Source organism: Aegilops tauschii, chromosome 6 (assembly GCF_002575655.3).
Source record: "Aegilops tauschii subsp. strangulata cultivar AL8/78 chromosome 6, Aet v6.0, whole genome shotgun sequence".
Classification (NCBI taxonomy): domain Eukaryota; kingdom Viridiplantae; phylum Streptophyta; class Magnoliopsida; order Poales; family Poaceae; genus Aegilops; species Aegilops tauschii.
The window spans coordinates 199,232,379-199,259,623 of NC_053040.3; the positions used below are offsets into that span (position 1 = coordinate 199,232,379).

Sequence of the window (27,245 nt, forward strand, 5' to 3'; positions counted from 1 at the left end):
GGAGATACTCTTAGGGGTCGGCGTTGGGAGATGCGCTAACCGTCAAGCTGTTTTTTTTTAGACAAACCGTCAAGCTGTTGTCAAGGGCAATGAAATCGTGGCCACAGAATATCGGATCATAGTAACGCGGTCCCAGGCCGTTGGCTTCCCTCCCGCCGCAGGGACAACTGGTGGCTGCCATGCCACTTCGCCACCTAACATGTGTGGCCTCCACGCGCCACCGGATTCTCCTTCCCATACTCGTTCGTCCTTAGCGTCCCCTACCTTGCTCCCTCTACTATCGCGCTTGATCTCCCTCCCCCCATGCTCTTCCCTCTCGTCCTTCCCCGGTCTCCAAACTCCTTCGCATGAAACAGTAAGTGCAGGCGCTGTCCTTCTCATCGCTATGTGTGGTTTCCTTTGCTAGGCATAGACAGCAATGGATCCTGCATCTGCATGCCATGATAGTAGTTCGTACTGCCGAGCGTGCTGTGTTGCAGGTAGCGTGTGTGATTTGTGTGCCAGTTTCTCGAGTGAGACTGTATTTGTGATAGGCCAGTGTTGTTTTTGGGGTCTGCGTTATGAATCACACACTATGTGTTCACTCCCAACAATGTTAAACTAGCGGCTCAAAAGAAAAATGTTAAACTAGAAATAATTTCTCATGGTGTCACAAAGCGTACAACTTCATTCCGTGTGTAGCTGTAATCCCGACAATACTATGCACGTCAGTTATTAGAATAAGAAACTACGGAGTATATACTACCTCCTTTCCATAAAGAGTGTCGCAGTTTTGAACTAACCCAGTTCAAAACTGTGACACTTATTTTGGATCGGAGGGAGTAGTATATAGTTGCTGACATCGACCACCTATATTATCCCCCATGTGCCACCTTTGATGCATTTATTAACTGTTTTTTTTTTACATTTTGTCTAGAAATGACCATCTGTACCTGTATTATGTAGACATAAGTTTGTGCACTGCAAAGTAGACTCTTCGTCTATGTGTATTCATTTGTTTTGACGTGAAACTAATGCCCGTCTTTGACATCAGGTACTGAAATATCAGTTTCACATTGGCTGAAAATCTGCTAAATGAAGGCATAGGGATTTTGTCGGGCCAAAGGTTCATAATCTATAGCACACATACAGATTCGACACATATGGCTAGCCAAATATCTGGTACCATAGCATCTAGTGGGGTGTGCTATAATGATAAACACAGAATGCCGTGTAAGCTGAAAGCACTACGCTGTGTAGCATCGGATTGTTTACCACAAGAGGTAGAGGTAAGGAAGTGGATGAACGGATATCATATCATCAGGTCCTTTCCAAACGATAGGCATTGGAAAACGAATGCAAAGTCCAATGGTTACCTACTCCAACAAGGTCCGAATGTTCGGTGCCATTCTTATGGTTCTCGTAGTGGCAGTGAAACTACAGAGTGCAATATTCCTGAAGATGGCAACAATCCTTACAGGTACACACACACATTCGCACACAAATGAATAATCTGTCAGAATCCATGTACCTTTGTTAGCATGAAAAATAAAGATAATATTGAATACTTTGTCTGTATTTTGTTTCGTTTACACTGAACTCATGCAATATATATGATCGTAAAGCTAACGCCTGCTATCATAATGCTTCGTCCTATTTTTTTGACTTGTAATATTAAACTCAGTCAGCTGAAGACTAAGAAACAATTTCAGTGTCAAAGAAGACTTCCTCTAGTTTTATATACTAGTTTTCATGATTTTAAGAAATGTCTAGTTTCTTCCAACATAAACTGAAGTTCTGTACCAGAATTCTAAAATCATATATGGTAAACTGCACATGGTCATTAAGCAGATATAGTTCGTCATTTTTAGTTCCATATTCTTAATCTTCTGTTGCAGGGATTTTGATGAGCATCGAAGAGGAATGTCACATTTTTCAGATAGTCAAGTTGCAGCTCAGGAAAAAACACTATATTCTACTCAAGGGCTGTCTAAAGCGTGCCAATTTGTCTATAATGATGCAAAGTTTGTGAATGAAAGAGCTCAGAGTGATATTCTTTTGCTTTCACGGTACTCTTGTTCCCTGTGCATCATTGATATTCCCTCATGTAATTGTTTTCGTTGGTAGAAATAATGTATTTATTTGTATTGCTATTCTGAATTTTGATATCTGAAATCCTTTTACTCTTAGTGGCATCACAAGGTTGAACAAACGTGCATCTAAGGATGTTGCTGTATTAGGGTTGGGGTTTCTCAAGCTTGATGGTACATGCTCTTTCACATAACAAGCTATAAGTTTTTCCTTCCATAAGATTTAATTCCTCATCTAAATGTAAGATTGCCTGAAAGCTCGTGCAAGGAAGGACACCCGAAAGATTGATAACAGTGTGAAGGAACAGGCAGCCCACCTAACCAATTTCGCTAGAGTATGTACTAGATCTGTTCGTATGGAATGTTTCATATGCCATCTATGTATTATATTGGTTTCATTATACTTCTAATATGTTAATTTGACCTCTGTACATAATCAGATATTGAAGGAGCGAGCTCATTCAGACTTGAAGAAAGCAGCAGATCAACATTGGAGTGATGGTGCTTTGGAGGTAGGTCTATACTGTTAGGAAATATGCAACTTGTATTTCCAGGAGGCCATAGGCCAGTATATATACATGTACAGGTGTGGAATATATACAGGAAACCCCTTATACAATAGCGTAAATACAAAAGGTTACATGGCTATATATATAATACTCTAACACCCCCCTCAAACTCATGGTGGATTAAAAACACTGAGTTTGGAGAGATAGAAGCCATGCTGCGCTCTAGTCTGGGCCTTCGTCAGAAAATCCGCCAACTGTAACTCGGAAGGCACATACTGAAGAGCAATAACCTGATCCTGCACACCAGTGCGCACATAGAAAGCATCAACACCAATATGCTTGGTGAGCTCATGCTTAACAGGATCGCGCGCAATGCTAATAGCACCTGTCCTGTCAGATAAGAGCAGAGTAGGTGTAGTAACAGAAACACCAAAATCCTGAAGTAACCACCATAACCAAGTCACCTCTGCCGTCAAAAGAGCCATAGCTCGTAACTCAGCCTCTGCACTCGAACGGGAAACTGCAGTCTGTTTCTTCGTCTTCCAGGCAATGAGAGAACCACCAAGAAAAACACAGTAAGCAGAAAGTGAACGGCGATCGGAGGGATCACTAGCCCACGTAGCATCCGAATAGGCCTGAAGCTGTAAAGAGCTGGAGCGAGGAAAGAATAGACGGTGAGAGATTGTGCCCCGAAGATATCGAAGAACACGAAGGAGGTGACTATAGTGAACCGAAGTGGGAGCGGAGACAAACTGACTCAGAATATGAACCGAATAAGAGATATCCGGACGAGTGACAGCTAGATAGACAAGACTCCCAACAAGATGACAATAACGAGTCGGGTCAGGCAAGGGGTCACCATCAGTATCACGGAGGTGAACATTGAGCTCCATGGGAATCTCAACAATGCGCTCATCGGTAAGAGCAGCACGAGCAAGAAGATCCTGTATATACTTTTCCTGGGATATAAAAAAGGCATCAGAGGTAGAAGAGACTTCAATCCCAAGAAAGTAGCGAAGAGGTTCAAGATCGGACATAAGAAACTGCTCACTAAGACGGGCCTTTACAAAGGCAATATACTCGGGATCGTAGCCAGTGATGACCATGTCATCAACATAGAGAAGAAGAAGAGTCCGACCACGAGAAGAAAGGTGGACAAACAATGCTGGATCATGAGCACTCGCTAAAAAACCAGCGGCAGTCACCACAGAGGCAAAACGCTCAAACCAGGCATGGGGGCTTGCTTAAGGCCATAGAGAGAGCGACGAAGACGACACACCATGCCATCAGGAACAGAATACCCAGGTGGTGGCTGCATGTATACCTCCTCACGCAGCTCACCATTAAGAAAGGCATTCTTAACATCAAGCTGAGATACAGACCAGTGGCGTGCAGAGGCCACGGCAAGAAGTGTACGAATAGTGGTCATATGGGCCACAGGAACAAAAGTCTCATCGTAATCACGAGCATGCTCCTGCTGAAAGCCACGAGCCACAAGACGAGCTTTGTAACGCTCAAGAGAACCATCGGAGCGAGTCTTCACCTTGTAGACCCACTTACAAGTGATGGGACGGACACCTAGAGGAAGAGAAACAAGATCCCATGTACCAGTGCGTTCAAGAGCAGCAATCTCTTCTGCCATCGCAAACTGCCATTCAGGATGAACAACAGCCTAACGATAAGAAGTCGGCTCAAGAACAGCAGCACCAGCGGTTGAAAAACCAAGGCGATCAACAGGCGGAAGCGGACGAGGACGCAAGCCATAGGTAGGTTGAGACGAGGAGGATGGCACATCAGCAGACGCATCCACATTATGTGAACAACGAGTGTAATACTGAGGAAAAGATGGAAGAGTACGAGGAGGAATAGCCGAGGTAGAATCAGGAGGTGGAGACGAAGAAATCACCGGGGATGAAGGTGCAGAATCCGGTGACATGCGAGGTGAGGAAACCGTGGGAGATGGTGGCGACAACTCGGCAAGAGGTGGAGAAGTAGAGTGAGCAAGACGGAGAGACAAGGGCTCAACTGGAGTGATAGGTGTGTCGGGAAAAGTGAGGAAAGAGATATCCTCCACTGAAAAAGTCGAGGAAGATGGACGCGGGTAGAAGGGACGAGACTCATCAAAAGTCACATCCCGAGAAATACGCATCCCACGACCAATAGGATCCCAACAACGATAGCCCTTATGCTCATCACTATAGCCTAAGAAAACACACTCAACAGACTGAGCGGTTAGTTTGGTGTGTTCGTGAGGGGCAATAAGAACATAGCAAACACAACCAAACAAGCGAAGCGTCGAATAAGCAGGAGAATGATCAAAGAGACGCTCGAAAGGAACACCACCCTGGAGAGCAGCGGACGGCTGAAGGTTGATGAGATAGGTGGAGGTGAAGATAGCCTCGGCCCAAAAATGAGGTGGAAGAGAAGCGGCGATCATCAACGCACGAGCCGTCTCAAGAAGGTGGCGATGCTTCCGCTCAGCCACGCCATTCTGAGCATGAGCACCAGGACAAGAGAACTGAGGAAGAGTGCCCTGCTCAGCAAGAACACCACGTAACATCTTGGAAATATACTCGCCAGCGGAGTCAGCACAGAACACACGAATAGGCGAAGAGAACTGAGTGTGAACCATGGCCGCAAAACGCTTATAGATGGAAAGAACCTCACTACGAGAAGTCATAAAATAAAGCCAAGTGTAACGAGAGAAATCATCTATGAAAATAATATAGTATCGATGGCCCCCTTTCGAAGCGAAGGGAGCCGGACCCCATACATCAGAATGGACCAAATCAAAAGGACGCTGAGACACCGACTCACTAGTAGGATAAGGTAACTGAATTTGTTTTCCTAGTCTACAACCCTGACACTCTAAAGAGACATCTCCTGAGACAGACCCCAGAAGACCTCGACGAACTAATGATGACAAGCGAGACCCACAAAGATGACCAAGTCGATGATGCCACTGCTGGAAGGAGCCGGTAGCTGAAGCGACAGAAGCGGATGGACTAGCGATAGTGGTGGCAGCGGAAGGAACATGAAGCCAGTCTAGCTCCCAAAGACCCTGAGAGTCACGGCGGCGAGGGCCAGCCCCAACCAAAGTGTGCGTTCGACGATCCTGAACAGAACAAGAGTCAACGTCAAGGATGACGTGACTACCAGAATCAGTAAGTTGACCAGCAGAAAAAAGATTCATGGTAAGTCGAGGAACATGAGCAACATCAGGAACAGAGTAAGAAGATGTGGTAAGATTGCCTCGACTAGCAACAGAAAGAGGAGTACCATCAGCAGTGAGTACATGAACAGGAAAATCAAGCGATTTAAGAGAGGACAAATTTGAAGAATGAGAAGACATATGAAAATAAGCTCCGGAGTCCAGAACCCACGAGGATGTACCTAACTGTGTAGAGGGTGGTTGCTCAGTGCGGGAAGCATCAGTCACAGATCTGCAGTACCCGTCGAAGGGGAACCGGAAGCGGCAAGCAGACGCTTAAGTCGTACAATATCCTGCTCAGTCAAAGCGGTGGCTGAAGATGTCGAAGTAGAAGAAGTCCCTGAAGCTGATGATCGCGCCTTACGCAGGTGTTTCTTCTTCTAGAAGCATTGAGACTCAACATGACCATCCATATTACAGTAGCCGCATTGAGGACGAGACCCACCCTGGCCGCCCGTAGGAGTAGGCAAGAGCGGAGGAGCACTGGAGCGGGATGGAGCCGTTGCAGCAGGCGACATAACAGGAACTCGAGCAGCGAGCATAGAGGGAACCTCAAGTAGACCAGCACCACGTAGGCGAGTCTCCTCAGCACGAATCTCAGAAAGTGCCTCCATGAGGGAGATACGACCACGAGCAAACAACTGAGCACGCCGGGGCTCAAACTCCTTACGGAGCCGAGATAAGAACTCGTATACACGATGAAACTCCAAATCAGCCCGCACAGCCTGGCAACACTGACAAGTACGGCAACCAACAGTGCGGAGAGAATCAAGCTGACGCCAAATAGCAGAACTCTGTGCATAGAAATCGTCAACACAGGAATCACCCTGCTGAAGAGCATGTTCCTGCCGGACCACAGACAGATATAAGGCATCACCAGAGGGCTGATAGCGCTAACGGAGACGGGTCCACATCTCAGATACGGTAGGGGCAAACTGAGGCAGAACACTAGCAGTGAGAACGGCTGCGGCACGGGCATCCTCATCAAGCCACTGAGTGTAAGCAGAGAGAGCCCCATGATAAGTCTGAAGAGCCTCCTCATAAGTCGAAACCTGCTCATCATAAGCACGGACGGCAGCGTCATCTGCAAGCTTAGCTGCATCCTTCACAGCTTGATCAGCATCGGCAGCAAGAACCGGTGGCGTCGGCGGAGTAGGGTCCACAGGTGGAACCGGTCACGGCGGACAATGGACCTCGCCAGAAAGAACGCCCCAGAGACGAATGCCACGCATATGAATGCGCATGAAGCCAACAAACTCGATGTAGTTAGTGCCATCAAAGATCACCGGACAGCGAGGAACTGTGACATAGCTTGACGGTGTAGACTTTTTTTTTGCGTCAACAATCCGCCAACAGCAGCTTTCGGTCGTGAGGCTTAGAGCCTGGGCGAACCAGGCATACGAGGACAGAGCCAGCAGCAGGAATCCAGCGGCTGGGTTGGTGGCGGGGCAATCTGCTGCCTCGAACGAAGACTGCGGTTGGTGGCGGGGCGATCTGGTGGCTCGAACGAAGACTGCGCGGGGGCGGGGGGATCGATCGGGAGACGCCCGTTCTGCGGGGCGAGAGCGATCGATCGGGAGAGGCCGACTGCGGGGCGACGACGACCAGATAGGGAGAGGCCCAAAGCCCAACTGCGGGACGGGGCGGAGCTAACGGTAGACGACGGCTCGACTCAATCTGATCGATCGGGAGGGGCAAGCGACCGGCGGCTGGATCGAAAGCAATCCAGAGAACCGGAGAGGATACCGGCAGCAGGAGCGGATCAATGGCACGAGTTCCGGCGTGCAAAAAAATGACCTAGCTCTAATACCATGTTAGGAAATATGCAACTTGTATTTCCAGGAGGCCATAGGCCAGTATATATACATGTACAGGTGTGGAATATATACAGGAGACCCTTATACAATAGGGTAAATACAGAAGGTTACATGGCTATATATATAATACTCTAACATATACAAATTCTTTCTTCACTCATTTTGTAGGAAGTAGTTAATAGATTTAAGTAACATACATTTCTCATTCATACTGTCGATAAAGCTGCAACCATATCTATGTCATTGTAGTACCCGTTTAAATTATTTAATAACCATGCTAATATGCTATCAGTATGTTACTGTTTAATACATGGTTTCATGCTGATCTAATACAACAGCTATTTGCAAACCCAGGCAGATCTGCGACGAGCTGACATGGTTGTTCGACGACGTGCCATGGAGGATGCTTTCATGGCTTTAAAGGTAGCTTAATTAAGTGTCCATATAGCTCTAATATCTTTAAATCCTGTGGGTTTCATCACACAGTGACGTTTAATATTAGAGTAGTAGGGTAAATCCATCAGTGCCCACTGGAACCTCCTTATACTTGCTAATTTTCCTCATTAATCATTATTAGATGTACTAATGACAATATATACTGAAAAATCACAATTAGCTAATGCAACATTGAATGAGATATCTAACATAGTTACAACATACAAGTTAAATAAAGTGTAATTGGCAACGGATTATTATTATTTTTTTCTTTTTGAAAAGGAGGACATCAGAATGATGCATGCAGCCATTTTATTTAACTGAAGATCCAAAACAAAGTCTTAAGTTGAGTAAAGGCTCACAGAAGGAGCATAAAACGGACAAAGATAACAAAAACTGCCACAACCGGCGAAAAATAGGCCCAGATGACTGAACACCTATCCTATTATTGGATCGCCATCCAAACCGGTTGTAGATAACCCGTGTTACCGTCTCGGTTGCACCCAATAGGCAAAAGCACCCTTGAATCTGCATGAGTAAGGACCACATACGGATCCATGCAGTGGCTCTATATATAACCTGCAAAAAGTTGATGAAAATTTTCCTATTAAAGATGATATCATTTCTGCAGTTCCATATAGCCCAAAGTAGTGCACATATCCCTATCCGAATATGTCCCGCAATATTTGATTCCACTCCGGTTAGCCACGTCCCAAATAACGTGTCGATACTAATTGGAGGGCTAACGTTGAATGCTATATGTATCGTGCGCCAAAGTAGTTTGGCTAGAGGACAATCGAGAAAGAGGTGTTTTATGGTTTCATTCTGGTCACACAAACAACATCATGAACTACCCACCCATCTTCGCTTGATCAAGTTCTCCTTGGTTAAAATCACTTCCTTGTGTACAAACCACATGAAGATTTTGATTCTTAACGGAACTTTAACCTTCCATATGCGAAGTGATCTCCTTATTGGCCCAGAGTTAATTAAGTCCAAGTACATAGATTTCACCGTGAACCTACCGTTCGTGGATAATTTCTAGTGGATGGTATCTGGTTGGTGAGAGAGTTGAACATCCATCAACCTACGCAATAGATGAAGTCAAGAGAGCCATCGTTCCCCCACTAAAGCCCTCCCGAACTGAATGTTTGGTGGAACCGACTGTAATACTGTAGCTGCGTAGGCCTCCTTACGTTGTACAATATTATATAGCGTGGGATAATGTAGGGCTAAAGGCATCCCCCCTAACCATGTGTCTTCCCGGAATCTAGTACCGTTGCCATTACCAACGTTAAACTTCACCCTCTGAATAAAGGTTTCTTTCGTCTTCATTAACCCCTTCCAGAAAGGCGAGTCATTAAGTCTTACAGTAACTTTGGCCAATGTCTTAGATTGTAGGTACTTACTGCGCAACATTTGTACCCATGTACCCTCGGTCTCAACAGACAACCTCTAAGTTGTCAACCCCTAATTCACCCGTTGGGAAACGTCGTATGGAAAACAAAAAAATTTCTACGCACACGCAAGATCTATCCATGGAGATGCATAGCAACGAGAGGGGAGAGTGTGTCTACGTACACTCGTAGACCGTAAGCGGAAGCTTTGACAACGCGGTTGATGTAGTCGAACTTCTTCGCGTTCCATCGATCGAGTACCAAACGTACGGCACATCCACGTTCAGCACACGTTTAGCTCGATGACGTCCTCCGCCTTCTTGATCCAGCAAGACGGCGAGGTAGTGGATGAGTTCCGGCAGCACGGCGGCGTGGTGATGGTGATGGTGAAAAGCTATCTCCGCAGAGATTCGCCTAAGCACTACGAAAATATAACCGGGAGTGTAAACGGTGGAGGGGGGCGCCGCACACGGCTAAGCAATTGTTCTAGTTGTGCTAGGCGCCCCCTTCCCACATATATATAGGTGGGGGGGAGAGGGGAGAAGCCAAGGGGCGCCCTAAGTAGGGTCGAATCCTACTTGGGGACTTCCCCAAGCCGCCCCCCTTCCATATATGAGTGCGGGAGGAAGGTAAGAGGAGGAGGCGCCCCCCCCCCTTTCCTTTCTCTCCCAAGGAGGGAAAGGCAGGAGGGGCCACCCCTCCCCTTTCCTTCCCCTAGGGCTGGCCAGCCATTTAGAGGGGCGCACCAGCCCCCTAGTGGGCTAGTCTGGCCCCTCCTTTGGCCCATTAAGCCCATACACTTACCGGGGGTGTCCGGAACCCCTTCCGGTGCGGTCACCAAATCATATAACTCATATAACACTATATCGTCAACGAACGTTAAGCGTGCAGACCCTACGGGTTCGAGAACTATGTAAACATGACCGAGACACCTCTCCGGTCAATAACAAATAGCGAAACCTGGATGCGCATATTGACTCCTACATATTCTACGAATATCTTTATCGGTCGAACCTTATGACAACATACGTAATTCCCTTTGTCCATCGGTATGTTACTTGCCCGAGATTCGATCGTCGATATCTTCATACCTAGTTCAATCTCGTTACCGACTAGTCTCTTTACTCGTTTCATAATACATCATCTTGTAACTAACTCATTAGTCACTTTGTTTGCAAGGCTTCTTATGATGTGTATTACCGAGAGGGCCCAGAGATACCTCTCCGACACTCGGAGTGACAAATCCTAATCTCGATCTATGCCAACTCAACAAACACCTTCGAAGATACCTGTAGAGCATCTTTATGATCACCCAGTTACGTTGTGACGTTTGATACCACACAAGGTATTCCTCCGGTATCCGGGAGTTGCATAATCTCATAGTCGAGTGAATATGTATTTGACATTAATAAAGCAATAGCAATAAACTGAACGATCAATATGCTAAGCTAACGGATGGGTCTTGTCCATCACATTATTCTCCTAATGATGTGATCCCGTTATCAAAGGACTACTCATGTTTATGGTTAGTAAACCATAACCATCTTTGATCAACGAGCTAGTCTAGTAGAGACTCACTAGGGACATGGTATTTGTTTATGTATCCATACATGTATTTAAGTTTCTGGTCAATACAATTGTAGCATGAATAATAAACCTTTATCATGATTTAGGAAATATAATAATAACTATTTTATTATTGCCTCTAGGGCATATTTCCATCAGTCTCCCACTTGCACTAGAGTGAATAATCTAGTTCACATCGCCATGTGATTAACACCCATAGTTCACATCACCATGTGACCAACACCCAAAGAGTTTACTAGAGTCAATAATCTAGTTCACATCGCCATGTGATTAACACCCAAAGAGTACTAAGTTGTGATCTTGTTTTGCTTGTGAGAGAAGTTTAGTCAACGGGTCTGTCACATTCAGATCCGTATGTATTTTGCAAATTTTTATGTCTACAATGCTCTGCGTGGAGCTACTATAGCTAATTGCTCCCACTTTCAATATGTATCCAGATTGATACTCATAGTCATCCGAATCGGTGTCAAAGCTTGCATCGATGTAACTCTTTACGACGAACTCTTTATCACCTCCATAACCGAGAAAATATGTCCTTAGTTCTCTAAGGATAATTTTGACCGTTGTCCAGTGATCCCCTCCTGAATTACTTTGGTACCTCCCTGCCAAACTTATGGCAAGGCACACATCAGGTCTGGTACACAACATAGCATACATAATAGAACCTATGGCTGAGGCATAGGGAATGACTTTTATTTTCTCTCTATCTTCTGTAGTGGTCGGGCTTTGAGTCTGACTCAATTTCATCAAGTAGATATACCCATACCTATTCAAATCATCTGTGAAGGTCAGAAAATAACGATACCCTCCGCGTGCCTCAACACTCATCGGACCACATACATCGGTATGTATTATTTCCAATAAGTCATTAGCTCGCTCCATTGTTTCGGAGAACGGAGTTTTAGTCATCTTGCCCATGAGGCATGGTTCACAAGTATCAAATGATTCATAATCAAGTGATTCCAAAAGTCCGTCCGCATGGAGTTTCTTCATGCGCTTTACACCAATATGACCTAAACGACAATGCCACAAACATGTTGAACTATCATTATGAACTTTGCATCTTTGGCATCAATATTATGAATATGTGTATCACCACGATCGAGATTCAATAAACCATTCACATTGGGTGAATGACCACAGAAGGTTTTATTCATGTAAACAGAACAACAATTATTCTCTGACTTAATGAATAACCGTATTGCAATAAACATGATCTAATCATATTCATGCTCAATGCAAACACCAAATAACATTTATTTAGGTTCAACACTAATCCCGAAGATAGAGGGAGTGTGCGATGGTGATCGTATCAACCTTGGAATCACTTCCAACACTCATCGTTACCTCGCCCTTAACTAGTCTCCGTTCATTCTGCAACTCCTATTTCGAGTTACTTAGCAACTGAACCAGTATCAAATACCCAGGGGCTACAATGAACACTAGTAAGGTACACATCAATAACATGTATATCATATATACCTTTGTTCACTTTGCCATCCTTCTTATCCGCCAAGTATTTGGTCCGCTTTCAGTGACTATTTCTTTTGCAGTAGAAGCACTCAGTTTCAGGCTTGGGTCTAGGTTTGGGCTTTCTTTCCCTTTTTCTTGAAACTAGTGGTCTTATTAACCATTAACACTTTATTATCTTTCTTGATTTCTACCTCCGCCGATTTTAGCTTCGCGAAGAGCTTGGAAATCATTTTAGTCATTCCTTGCATATTATTTGGTGATAGTGACTGGAGAACTCTGTCGATCACTATCTTATCTGGAAGATTAACTCCCACTTGATTCAAGCGATTATAGTACCTAGACATTCTGAGTACATGCTCACTGGCTGAGCTATTCTCCTCCATCTTGTAGGCAAAGTACTTGTTAGAGGTCTCATACCTCTCGACACGGGCATGAGTCTGAAACACCAATTTTCAGCTCTTGGAACATCTCATATGCTCTATGGCGTTCAAAACATTTTTGAAGTCCCGGTTCTAAGCCATAAAGCACGACGCACTAAACTATCAAGTAGTCATCATATCGAGCTTGCCAAACGTTCATAACGTCTGCATCTGCTCTTGCAACAGGTCTGTCACCTAGCGGTGCATCAAGGACATAATTCTTCTGTGCAGCAATGAGGATAATCCTCAGATCATGGACCCAGTCCGCATCATTGCTACTATCATCTTTCAACATAGTTTTCTCTAGGAACATATCAAAATAGGGGAGCTATATCGCGAGCTGTTGACTACAACATAGATATGCAAACACTATTAAGACTAAGTTCATGATACATTAAGTTGAATTAATCAAATTACTAATGAACTCCCACTTAAATAAACATCCCTCAAGTTATCTAAGTGATACATGATCCAAATCAACTGACCCATGTCCGATCATCACGTGAGATGGGGTAGTCATCAATGGTGAACATCTCTATGTTGATCATATCTTCTATATGACCACGTTAGACCTTTCGGTCTCCAGTGTTCCGAGACCATGTTTGTACATGCTAGGCTCGTCAAGTTTAACCCAAGTATTCTGCATGTGCAAAACTGTTTTACACCCGTTGTATGTGAACGTAGAGTCTATCACACCCGATCATCACGTGGTGCTTCGAAACGACGAACTTTGGCAACGGTGCATACTCGAGGAGAACACTTTTATCTTGAAATTTAGTGAAGGGATCATCTTATAATGCTACCGCCATTCTAAACAAAATAAGATGCATAAAGGATAAATATCACATGCAATCAAAATATGTGACATGATATGGCCATCATCAACTTGTGCTTTTGATCTCCATCTTCAAAGCATTGTCATGATCTCCATTGTCACCGGCTTGACACCTTGATCTCCATCGTAGTGTCGTTGCTCGAGGTCATCACGCCAACTATTGCTTCTACAACTATCGCTAACGCATAGTGATAAAGTAAAGCAATTACATGGCGCTTGCACTTCATACAATAGAGAGACAACCCTAAGGCTCCTGCCGGTTGTCGATACTACAAAACATGATCATCTCATACATCAACATATATCACATCATATCTTGACCATATCACATCACAACATGCCCTGCAAAAACAAGTTAGACGTCCTCTATTTTGTTGTTGCAAGTTTTACGTGGCTGCTATGGGCTTTTAGCAACACAATTCTTAACTACGCAAAAACCACAACGTTGATTTATCAAGTTTGCTGTTTTAACCTTCTTCAAGGACCGACCGTAGTCAAATTCGATTCAACTAAAGTAGGAGAAACAGACACCCGCCAGCCACCTTTTATGCAAAACTAGTTGCATGTCAGTCGGTGGAACCGGTCTCATCTGCGTGGACATGTAAGGTTGGTCCGGACTGCTTCATCCCACAATACCGCCGAATCAAAATAAGACGTTGGTGGTAAGCAGTATGACTATCACCGCCAATACTCTTTGTGTTATACTCGTGCATATCATCTATGCATAGACCTGGCTTGGATACCACTGTTGGGAAATGTTGCATGGAAAACAAAACAAAATCTACACACACACAAGATCTATCCATGGAGATGCATAGCAACGAGAGGGGAGAGTGTGTCTACGTACCCTCGTAGACCGTAAGCGGAAGCGTTTGACAAAGCGGTTGATGTAGTTGAACTTCTTCGCGTTCCAACCGATCGAGTACCGAACGTACGTCACCTCCGCGTTCAGCACACGTTCAGCTCGATGACGTCCTCCGCCTTCTTGATCCAGCAAGACGGCGAGGTAGTGGATGAGTTCCGGCAGCACGACGGCGTGGTGACGGTGATGGTGAAGCTATCTCCGCAGGGATTCGCCTAAGCACTACAAAAATATGACCGGAGGTGTAAACGGTGGAGGGAGCACCGCACACGGCTAAGCAATTGTTCTAGTTGTGCTAGGCGCCCCCTTCCCACATATATATAGGTGGGGGGGAGAGGGGAGAAGCCAAGGGGCGCCCCAAGTAGGGTCGAATCCTACTTGGGGACTTCCCCAAGCCGCCCCCCTTCCATATATGAGTGCGGGAGGAAGGTAAGAGAAGGAGGCGCCCCCCCCCCCCTTCCTTTCTCTCCCGAGGAGGGAAAGGCAGGAGGGGCCACCCCTCCCCTTTCCTTCCCCTAGGGCTGGCCAGCCATGTAGAGGGGCCCACCAGCCCCCTAGTGGGCTGGTCTGTCCCCTCGTTTGGCCCACTAAGCCCATACACTTACCAGGGGTGTCCGGAACCCCTTCCGGTGACCCGATGACCAAGCGGTGCACTCCGAAACTCTTCCGGTGTCCGAATACCATTGTCCCATATATCAATCTTTATCTCTCGACCATTTCGAGACTCCTCGTCATGTCCGTGATCTCATCCGGGACTCTGAAAAACATTCGGTCACCAAATCATATAACTCATATAACACTATATCGTCAATGAACGTTAAGCGTGCGAACCTTACGTGTTCGAGAACTATGTAGATATGACCGAGACACCTCTCCGGTCAATAACCAATAGCGGAACCTGGATGCGCATATTGTCTCCTACATATTCTACAACGATTTTTATCGGTCGAACCTTATGACAACATACGTAATTCCCTTTGTCCATTGGTATGTTATTTGCCCGAGATTCGATCGTTGGTATCTTCATACCTAGTTCAATCTCGTTACCGGCAAGTCTCTTTACTCGTTCCATAATACATCACCGGAGATACCTGTAGAGCATCTTTATGATCACCCAGTTACGTTGTGAAATTTGATAGCACAAAAGGTATTCCTCCGGTATCCGGGAGTTGCATAATCTCATAGTCGAAGGAATATGTATTTGACATTAAGAAAGCAATAGCAATAAACTGAATGATCAATATGCTAAGCTAACGGATGGGTCTTGTTCATCACATCATTCTCCTAATGATGTGATCCTATTATCAAATGACAACTCATGTCTATGGTTAGGAAACCTTAACCATCTTTGATCAACGAGCTAGTCTAGTAGTGGCTCACTAGGGACATGGTATTTGTTTATGTATCCACACATGTATTTAAGTTTCCGGTCAATACAATTCTAGCATGAATAACAAACCTTTATCGTGATTTAGGAAATATAATAATAACCATTTTATTATTGCCTCTAGGGAAAATTTCCATCACCACCTTGGTGTTTGGGTCCGCAAATTATATCCCATCTGGACAATCTGTATTTCGTTTTTACTTCATCACATTGCCAGAAAAAAAGAGATCGATAAAAATCTAATCTTTTTCGTACCCCAACCAGAACTTCAAAGAAAGATAAGAGTAACATCGCCATACTAGTTAGAACTGAATTTATCAACACTAGCCGGCCCCCATATGACATAAGCTTGCCCTTCCAGCAGCTTAGTTTTTTCTCAAATCGATCTTCAAGGCACTTTTCACTCCTTATTCGATAATTTCCGATGGTGAATTGGTATCCCTAGGTACGAGAATGGTAGGGAACCCATTTCACATCCGAACAGTTATCTATACGCATCTTGTTCTTCTTTGGCCCTCCCAAAACAGAAAAATTCACTCTTGTAATTAACTATCAGTCCAGACAATTGTTCAAATAGGCAAAGTACTACTTCATGTTTCTAGCCTTTGCGAGATTATGTTCCATGAATATAATAGTATCATCAGCGTACAGTAGTATGGATACTCCCACATCCACAAGATGCGGAACTAGTCCTCCTACTTGGCCATTCTCCTTGGCCCGACCGATAAGGACTGCCAATATATCTGCTACTATGCTGAACAGAATAGGAGACATCGGGTCTCCCTGTCGTAAGCCCTATGCGTCTGAAAATAATGACCTATGTCATCATTCACTTTAATTCCAACACTATCTTTTTGAATGAAGGTGTCGACCTGTTTCCTCCAGGCATTGTCAAACCCCTTCATGCGTAAGGCCTGCTGGAGGAAGGGCCATTTGACCTTATCGTACACTTTCTCGAAAATCCACTTTGAAGATAACCCCATCAAGTTTCTTTGAATGGATTTCGTGCAGATTTTTGTGTAAGACAACCACCCCTTCTAGGATGTGTCTCCCCGGCATGAATGCAGACTGTGTTGGGTGCACCACCGAATGGGCAATCTGCGCCAGCCTGTTCATGGCTACCTTAGTGAAAATTTTGAAACTCACATTGAGTAGGCAAATCGGCCTGAACTGCTCAATGCACACAGCCTCCTCCTTCTTTGGCAACAACGTTATTGTTCCAAAGTTTAGGTGAAAAAGTTGTAGGCTGCCGTTAAACAATTCATGGAACATAGGCATGAGGTCATCCTTGATGATATGCCAGCATCTATTATAAAACACTGCTGGAAAACCATCCGGACCAGGAGCCTTATTGTGTTTCATTTGTGTGACAGCCTCAAACACCTCTTTCGCAGTAAATGGAGCAGACCATATCTCATTCTTGTCTGTGCTAAGCTGGGGTACGTCCCCAACCGCGGACTCATTATATACTGAGCCTGCATTCAGGACAAAAATTTAGAATGAAATAACACTAAACCAATTATCTTCAGTTTTGCAAACACGTTGTATAATTTCTCAGCCTTTGCTTATGCAAGCTTGCAGCTTTTACTGAATCAATTAATATGGCATTCTAACACTATCTCACTGTTGAGGGAATAACTAAAGTTATACTGGGGGTCCCACCTAAGTCTTACATAGCAATCCACGTGGCCGGTCAACAAAAAACAAAAGCAGTCAACACAAGTCAGGGAGGTCAACGAAAGTCCAAGCGATCTACCATGGCTCCAGACAAGCTACCCTGGTAAAGGAAAGTCAAAGAAAGTCTTTATGGTCAACAAGTCAAAAGGAGAACACATAAAAGAACAAGTCAAAGATGAAGGCAAAAGACCAAAGAAGCCCAAAGCCCAAGCAAGAAAGCCTTCATATGGTTGACAAAATCTAACTTCCATGTGCTACAACTCCCCTCCTAGCCCAACTAGGAGCCCATGGACTCATGGACCAAAGATCACCTCGTTCTACCCTCCCACCTCTTTTTAAGCGTAGCATCGGTTATTGTCAAGGACCCATAGGCTATATAAGCCCCTCCATGGGCATGTAAATCATTCACTCTCACTTGAATAAACTCAAGAGGAGAGTCACTCTCCCACCTTCCTAGAGCCCGACTCGACCAGAGGACGGGAATCAGAGTCGGAGGGACTTGGTAAGGCTCGGACTATTGGGAGTCGTGGAACATCGAAAGCGGAAACACTAAATGTTATGTGTGTTGAGCACCGCTCTCGACGACTTCCTCATAAAACACAGGTCACGCTCCAATGACGCCATGAATGGTTGGCATTGGGCATCGGGGCAACCCAACCAATGCACGCAGTTTTGATCGCCAACCAATCAATCGGAGAGGTTGGTACAATGGGAATCTTTTCCTCTCCACATGACCATTTGACCTAGAACCGCCAATATGGTGCGAAGATTTTAGCCCCAGCGCCCAATTGCCGCAATACGGTTAAGGAGGCGCTTAGTGAACCATGCCTCCATGCAAAATCTGAGCCTTGCAAGCTGCGGGCATTCACTCCTAGCCCTGGAAGCGACCTATTTGGCGGCATTCGGCATTCGGGATTCCTCTCTCTCTCTCTCTCCTCTCTCTCTCTCTCTCTCTCTCACCTAGCCCTGGAAGTGGCCTATTTCGGTCTCCCAGGCGGCATTCGGGATTCGGGATTCCAACTGCATGCCTAGATGTGACAGAGTAACGTTGGGTCTCTCTCTCGCTCTATCTCTCTGTCTCTCTTCCTCTCTCCCTCTCTCTCTCTCCCTCTCTCTTGTAGGAATTTCAACAAGTCCGGGGTGACCTTCCAGCAGGAAGATCATGCTGAACTTGGGGGCTATTGACAAGGATATGACACCCGAACACTGCCGGCCAGGCAAGGGACTAGCACATCATCTTCGAGTGGGTTGTGTCAACCACTCGGGCCCAAGAGCCAACTGGATGCCGCACCAACTTGAGATGCAAGGCAATGTGAGATCCACATACGCATGACATGGTCCGGCCCGGCCTGGCGGCACGAGCCCACCTTTAGTCTAACCCGAGCCATGTAACCCCAGCTTGACCAGGTATATAAGGAAAGCTAGGGCCTTCTAGGGAGAGATCCAAGACACACTAGCCCGTGACCATGAATTTGTAATCCGAGAAACATCTCTCTCCAACGATCTTCTCGATCGGTGACGAGCACTCGAGCAATACAACCACCACAGGCAGGAGTAGGGTGTTACCTCTCCAAGGAGGGCCTGAACCTGGGTACATCGCTTGTCTGGTGTGCTACCATCTCTATCTGCCACTCTCAGAGCACATCGACAAGTAGCTAGCCAAGAGATTCGCTGTTTATACTTTGCTACTTGGATAATAGTATATGTGATGCCTAGTGACACCTAGTCCATTTATTCCTATTATATACATGATCACAACTTACTAATATCTATGATAAATGAACAAGGCATTTATTGGGCAAAACAATCACTTATAGTTTAGATCCGGATTATACGAACTAATTTAGTCAATTATCCTTACTTGCCATATCATGCAGCTATTACATCAATGGCATCCTGTTTATTGATCCTTATACTTGCATGTAATATTATAATATTTAATACAGTTTGTCCGGGATATTCATGACATGATGGCAACCAAACTACAATATCAGTAAGTTTTTCTTATGAATTGTAGATGCAAGTTCTGTAAAGCAAAATAATGTTTAAGGAGTAACTTATCCCTATTGCATATTCACTATGGATTAGTCTTATTTAAACTATATGTTTACTCGCAAACTTCCAATGGATGGTTCATTTCCCTTGCAAATTTGACAAGGTTCATCACACTGGAGAAAAATGGGAAGATTCTTAAGTTGTTCCCTCGTGAAGTTTCTACTGATCAAATTGCTGCCATAGAGGTTGTATGTTCAGTAACTTGTTACTTGTAGCAGCATGGTCGTTGCTTTGCTAACATTTCCTTAATTTTTTTGTTCACAGGATGCATATCTTAATATGGCATCTGCCTTATCTGAGGCTGATGGTATCGACTACACCAATCCTGAGGAGGTGAACCATGTTTAAACTCATATGTAAAACATGAACTTTGCTATATTCATGTTCCAATAATCTTTTTTCTGTTTATGAAGCTTGAATTATTAGTAGCGGCTCTTATTGACCTGGATGCTATGGATGGGAAAAAGAGTGTTTCCTTGATAGTTGAATGTTCAAGCTCTCCAGATGTTAATACCAGGTGCATAGCAGCATTTTGTGACTTTATTTTACTGCATTTTCCTTTCTTTAATCTAATCTGTAACCAGGTGCTATTTGTAGTTTACGTTCATCTTCTCATAATCAGTTATAACTTTTAGACTAATAAGCTATTGCAGAATCTCATTGAAACACAAATTTGTCCGTGCATCAAAACATACAATTTCATTTTGGTCACATCACTAAAGACTACCACACATGGGTGCCCTACTTACTCTATACCAGAACGCCCGCCGAAACTAGTTCTGGAGCTGCTTTTACGGTTACTGTGCAAGTCGTTAGGGTGGCCCGATCTTCATGAAATGGAGGCGGATTTAGGAAGAACATGAGGGAAAATGGGAGGAATCACAAGAAGTACTAGTACTAGTTGATCAGGTAGTACTAAATCTCCGTGGAACGAGCGGACAAACTGAGCTTGATCTCCTCGTAACTTGAAACCGTGGTGGATGGTGACTTGATTCACGCGTGGGACAGCAGCAACTGCGGCTCGGCGGTTCGCATGCGACTTGACAGTGGCGCACCAAAAAACAATCTGCCTTTGATCCGGTAAATGAGACTAGGCTGGATTTCTGCAGCGGTGCGAAGCGAATCTTCCAGTCGGTCTCGGCGACTTGCAGCTGGCGGCGGCGCACACGACGAAACCCTAATTCTCTTGTCTCAATCTCGTATCTAAACCTTGCTTTGTATACCACTTGTTAGATAAAACGGGAATAAACGAGACACGAGAGCACATGGATTTTTACGTGGAAACCCTTGCGGGAGAAAACCACGGACGCATGAAGGCGCAATCACTATGATGGAGGAGTACTACAAGCACGAGATGACAGACCGTCTTTAGGTGCGACTATACATGGGGTATATATGAGGGCAATACATGAGAGTCCTTGGAGGACAAGTAAGAGAGTTGTACTCGTATGGGTCGGTACGACCGCAAAGGCCCATACTATTTGTACTACGTCTAGTCCAATACGGTAGAATTTGGGTCATAATTTAACAGTGTGCTCTACCTTGAAGTGCCGGTGTCACTATGCCACTAGACCTTGTCTGGTTGAGGACGACACTTGTACTCGAAACACAAGTTGGAGCAAAGTTCTTCACTTGCCAAGCTGTGGCAACTACCACCATCAATGATCACTTTGGTTGTTCTTCCATTGATGCCGGCCTTGGTATTTTTTTTGAAAAGGAGGTCATCCCCCGGCCTCTGCATCGAAAAGATGCATGCGGCCACTTTATTAGATCAAGTTCAACAAAGTAAATAGTCTGGTATGCAAAGTACAGCTCACAGAAGGAGCGAAACAAAAATAAGCAACTCAAAGCCATAACCGGCTGGACGGAAGGGCATTAAGGACCTATCCTATTATGCGACCGCCATCCAAACCGGTTGAAGATAGCCCGTGCTACCATCTCCCCCCGGTTGCACCCAGTAGCCAAATGCTCCCTGGATCCCGTAGGAGTGAGTAGCGACCACGTATGGATCCATGCTGTAGCCCTGAAGATAACCTTCAAGAAGTTAATCATATGAAGTCTGTTAAAAATCATATCGTTCCTGCAGTTCCATATAGCCCAAAGAAGTGCGCATATTCCAATCCGAATACTAGACGCAATCTCAGGGTTCACTCCATTTAGCCACGTCCCAAACAACGCGTCAATACTAGCTGGAGGAAAAATATTAAAAACGATATGAACGGACCGCCAAAGTAACTTCGCGAGAGGGCAATCAAGAAATAAGTGTTGAATTGTTTCATCATGAACACAAAAGCAACATCGTGAACTGCCTACCCATCATCGCTTTAGTAAGTTATCTTTGGTAAGGATCACTTGCTTGTGCACAAACCACATGAAAATTTTAATTCGCAAGGGAACCTTGACTTTCCAAATGTGTATCGATCTTGGGATTGGGCCAGAATTAATGAGGTCTAAGTACATTGATTTGACCGTGAACACTCCATTACCCGTTAGCTTCTAGCTCAAGGTGTCTCCCTGATCTGAGAGTTGAACGTCCATCAACCTTCTCACTAAGTGTAACCAGGAATTCCATCGTTCTCCTACTAGAGACCTCCTGAATTGGATATTCAAAGGTACCGTCTGCAAAACCGTTGCTACGTAATCCTCCTTACATTGAGCAGTATGATACAGGGAAGGATACTGGAGAGCTAGCGGCGTGTTACCTAACCAAGTATCCTCCCAAAACCTTGTTGTTGTACCATCCCTAACAATGAACTTCACCCTATGGAAGAAGGTTTCTTTCACTCTCATGAGCCCCTTCCAGAATGGGGAATCATTAGGTCTTACGGTAACCTGAGCAAGGGTTTTAGAGTGCAAGTATTTATTTCTCAGGATTTGTGCCCACATACCCTTCGATTCCTGTGATAGTCTATATAACCACTTGCTCAACACGCATTTATTTTTAATCTCGAGGTTCTCTATCCCAAGACCCCCTGGTCCTTTGGTCGACAAATAATATCCCATCTTGCCAGGCGATACTTTGTCTTAACCTCGTCTGACTGCCAGAAAAAAAGAGATCGATAGAAGTCTAATCTCTTTCGTACCCCTTTAGGCACCTCAAAGAAAGACAAAAGGAACATTGGCATACTCGTGAGTACCGAATTTATCAATACTAGCCGTCCTCCATATGACATAAGCTTACCCTTCCAGCAGCTTAGTTTCTTCTCGAATCGATCCTCGATACATTTCCACTCCTTATTAGTTAACTTCCTATGATGTATAGGAATGCCTAGATAGTTGAACGGTAATGACCCCAGTTCACAACCGAACAATTGCCTATAGTTGTCTTGTTCATCTTTGGCCCTACCAAAGCAGAACAATTCACTCTTGTGGAAGTTTATCTTTAGACCAGACAGTTGTCCAAACAGACACAACACTAGTTTCATATGCCTCGCGTTAGCAAGATCATGCTCCATGAAGATAATAGTGTCATCCGCATATTGTAGGATAGAGATGCCCCCTCCACCAGATGGGGAACTAGACCACCTACCAAGCCTTTCTCCTTGGCCCGACCTATGAGAACTGTCAACATGTCTGCCACAATGTTAAACAGAATTGGAGACATCGGATCTCCTTGTCTTAGGCCTTTATGCGTTTGAAAATAATGACCAATGTCATCATTCACCTTTATCCCAACACTACCTTTCTGGACAAAAGAATCCACCTGATCCCTCCATGCCCCATTAAAGCCATTCACGCGCATGGCTTGCTGTAAAAATGGCCATTTAACCTTGTCATATGCCTTCTCAAAATCTACTTTGAAGATCACACCATCGAGTTTCTTCGAATGGATTTCATGTAAAGTTTCGTGTAAGACAACAACCCCTTCTAGGATGTGTCTTCCAGGCATAAAGGTTGTCTGACTTGGTTGCACTACCGAATGGGCAATCCGCGTCAATCTATTGGTGGCCACTTTCGTAAATATCCTGAAACTTACATTCAAGAGACATATGGGCCTGAATTGCTCGATGCGAATTGCTTCCTCTTTCTTTGGCAGCAACATTATCGTGCCAAAATTTAGATGGAAGAGCTGCAGATGCCCATTAAAGAAGTCATGAAACATAGGCATAAGATCATCTATCACAATATGCCAGCATTTCTTATAGAATTCTGCCGGGAACCCATCTGGTCCTTGAGCTTTATTCGGTTTCATTTGAGCGATCGCCTCAAAAACCTCCTTCTCAGTAAAAGGTGCAGACAAAATCTCATGCTCATCTGACCTCAACTGAGGAATACCCTCGACTACATGCTCATCTAGGTCCACCGCGTTGTCCACCGGAGACCCAAAAAGTTGCTTCTAATAGTTGGATATATATAACTTGAGATTCTCATGACCCACCAACTATTACATCTTGGTATGGAAGACGTGACATCGTTGATCATTATCATCTTCTTGTTCAAGAATTAAGATCTTGGAGACAAGCAGAGCTGGACTCGAATCATTCTCACAAAAGACATGAACATCTTTGGCTTTGTTTACTTGTTGATGTTGAGCAACACGTTGCAAAGCTTCCAATTGTCCTTCACTCATAGATTCGTATTCTTCATCTTCATTGATCACCATAATGTGCTTGGTGGGCACACATAGTACTTCTACCCACGGCCTTTGCATGTGAAGCACTCAATTTGGCTTGTTTTGTCAGTAGAGTCCCTTGGAGCACTTGCACTTGTGTAGTTCCAGGCTTGGAAGAACTTGTAGGAGGGCGACTTGAAGAAGTCGTCAGTGCTTTGCAGCTTGAAGGAGCACCAATAGAGGGTGTAGCTCGAGTATAAGGCGCCATGCTTGGTTTTGCCTGAGAGTTTATGTCATCTTGGACTTGACATTCCTCCTTTGTTGCTTGGTGTACCAACTCATGCAAGTTGTTGTAGGGTTGAAAGCCCGCAATTTTCTTGATGAGGTGATTAGGGTGCCATTGTTTGCTCATCAAACTCCTTGACATTAGTGTGGATCATTGCTATTTCCATCTCCTTGTAGTACTCTTCGATGGTCTTGGTCCCTTGCTTGAGAACTTGGAGCTTCTTGAAGAGGTCGCATCTATAGTGTGTGAGCACAAATCTTGCTCTCATGACTTGCTTCTTCGCATCCCAAGTGGCAATGAGGGCTTCTCCTTTCTCTTGTCGAAGTTATTGTACTTGTCCCACCATATGAGTGCATTCTCGTCGAACTCGAGGGAGGCCATGGCAATCGCCTTCGGCTTGTTGAAGTCGTGGACTCGAAGATCTTGTCCACCTTGAGGGCCCATGATATGTATTCCTCGGGGTCAATGCCGCCGGATAACTTAGTCATTGTGAACTTGAGCTTGCCAAGACTTTCCTCTGCTTTATGATGGTTGCGAGGTTAACATTGTTCTTGTTATGGAGACGTGGTTTTTCTTCATGCTCTTCATTGTGCAGTTGGCCATCAATGCAAAGTGCATTGCCCATGCGTCGCATCTTGTGTCGTTGCTCAAGGCAAGCTTCTCCCTCTTGTCCACTTCTCTTGCTTGATGGGTGTGCTCTTCATATTCATGTTTTTTAGCACGAAGAGCTTGATGCGCTTGATTTTCTTGATTGGCTTGACGAGCTTCTTCTCGGTGGTGCTCATTGCTCTCTTCATCCTGTAGGTGACACTCTTCTTGTTGATGGCGCCTTTATTCTTCGTGACGCATTTGGCATTCACGGTTTTTATTCACACGTTGCTCTTGAGTTTCACAGTGTCCTCGTTCACGTTCTAGGATTCGGTCTTGTGGTCTGTTGCCGCGAGGAGGGTTTGGAGCGCGGGAGGGCTCGAGGTCTTCCTGGTCATGGTGAGACCGGTTTGAACTTGAGCCGGATGGTAGCTAGGAGTGAGCCTTTTCTTTGTATGGATCTACAAATAGCAATTAAAATGAATAAGTAGATTGCTGGAATTACTGCAGGAAAGGACAGAGTTTACTAGTTGACTCACAAATTCAAATTCATCCCAATTCCTCTCACAATTGGATAATGAAGAACAAAGATTAACAATATGATTTGCGAACCTTTGTTGCTCAGTGGCCCGACCACTGAGCTGTGTTGTGTTCTATACTATTTTGGTGTTATATGTTGAAATAGTGTCAATTATTTTCTTTTGCTCCTTGTAGGAAAGCTTTGGCTAATGCATTGGCTGCAGCTCCATCCATGTGGACCCTAGGGAATGCTGGGATGGGCGCATTACAGGTTAGCATAAATCCCTCATCTGTTATCAAAAGGTGAACCATATAACTGTTGGGTTCTTCATGTCTGAATTTCTTATACGTGGCTTGAACCACTGAGATCCCCAATCAATCTGTGCTCTGTTACTCTGTCAGATTGTAAATAGGTGATGTTCCGGACATTTGACATGACATGCAATTTTGAGTAAATTTACATTTTTTTCCAAAGAAAACGCAAAACATGCATCTCGACGCATTTGATAGAAACACTAGAGTTATAACTTTACAAGTCTATATGACTAGACCAAAACAACAGCTACCCAAATTAATGTGGGCATGTGAATCAGAGGCTACTCTAATACTCCCTCCAGCCCATATTACTTGTCGCTGGTTTAGTACAGTAATATGGATCCAAGGGACTAGAATATTTATGCCCCCGTCGCAACCCATAGGCAATTATCTAGTTCTCTTTTAAGATGTCATCTATTCTTACGCTTCTCCACCATGAAAACTTCAAGCCATTGGATCTATTTGTACGCTTTTCCACCATCAAAGCCCCATCCCTTTCAAAGAGAAGCCCTGTCTATATAATTCTCACTTATCATTACATGAGCTGTAGTTATTGGTTTTACTTTGGAAAGTTAAGTTGTTTCAGTGTTTTCCTTTAAATATCGAAAATGATAAGTACCTAACGTCAGGTATGAGCGCATGGAAAATCGAACGTTTTTTATGGCAATTCTAGTGATGCAAGGATGGCAATTTAGTTGACACACAATTTTCTGTCAAAAAATAAACTGAAGCACGAAGTTGGCATGCCAACTAAAGTTGCCATCTTCGTGTCACTAAACTTGCCACCGAAAACGTTTGATTTGCCATGTGCTCGTACCTGACGTTCAGTGTTATCAGATTCCTTAAGTATTGGTCAACCCTTCTTTTAACTGCAGAGATTGGCTCAAGATTCCAATCCCGCTGTAGCTAGCTCTGCAGCAAGAGCCATTGGCGAACTCAGAAAGCAGTGGGAGCTTGAAGAGGGTGACAGTCTGAGGTTTGTCATGAACCAAAACTTGATTTCCGAAGAGACTGACAGCGACAGTTGAGTAGCAGATGATATCACCACGTGAGGTGTAAATCAGATGAATGGCTCAACACGTACATACTGTAATAGGAACCGAAAAATGTGTAACTGAGTCGACTGCATTTCTCTGTGTTACGTCGCAGCATAAAATGTGCTGCTTGTTGACTACCTCACGAGAAGGCATGTCAAGGTACCTGGTAAGTGCTAAACAAATGTGAAGTGGTGTAATGAGAACTCATTTCCTCC

At 44.6% G+C, this 27,245-nt stretch overlaps 1 protein-coding gene and 1 long non-coding RNA gene across 25 annotated transcripts; both read left to right on the forward strand.

The window, feature by feature from the left end:
- Positions 1-27,245, forward strand: LOC109774684 (senescence-associated protein OSA15, chloroplastic). Of its 24 annotated transcripts, none has more exons than XR_012187577.1 (16): positions 114-355; positions 1,034-1,459; positions 1,878-2,048; positions 2,170-2,243; positions 2,316-2,404; positions 2,510-2,581; positions 7,961-8,029; positions 19,625-19,671; positions 19,837-19,918; positions 19,998-20,066; positions 20,147-20,250; positions 25,167-25,223; positions 25,291-25,375; positions 25,467-25,558; positions 25,874-25,949; positions 26,869-27,245. XR_012187577.1 is itself a non-coding variant. In XM_020333443.4 (16 exons), the coding sequence occupies exons 2-15, from the start codon at positions 1,143-1,145 to the stop codon at positions 25,921-25,923; spliced, it is 1,374 nt and encodes a 457-aa protein (XP_020189032.1). In that variant the 5' UTR covers positions 114-355; positions 1,034-1,142; the 3' UTR covers positions 25,924-25,949; positions 26,869-27,245. The 24 variants fall into 24 exon arrangements, 18 of the variants coding, with proteins under 18 accessions (XP_020189031.1, XP_020189033.1, XP_020189032.1 ...); XR_012187578.1 differs by having other exon boundaries at positions 25,487-25,558; XM_020333443.4 differs by having other exon boundaries at positions 25,291-25,371.
- On the forward strand, positions 10,618-14,532 carry LOC141025601 (uncharacterized). Its single transcript, XR_012187583.1, has 3 exons — positions 10,618-10,783; positions 11,463-11,657; positions 11,742-14,532. It is a non-coding gene; the product is annotated as an uncharacterized lncRNA (long non-coding RNA).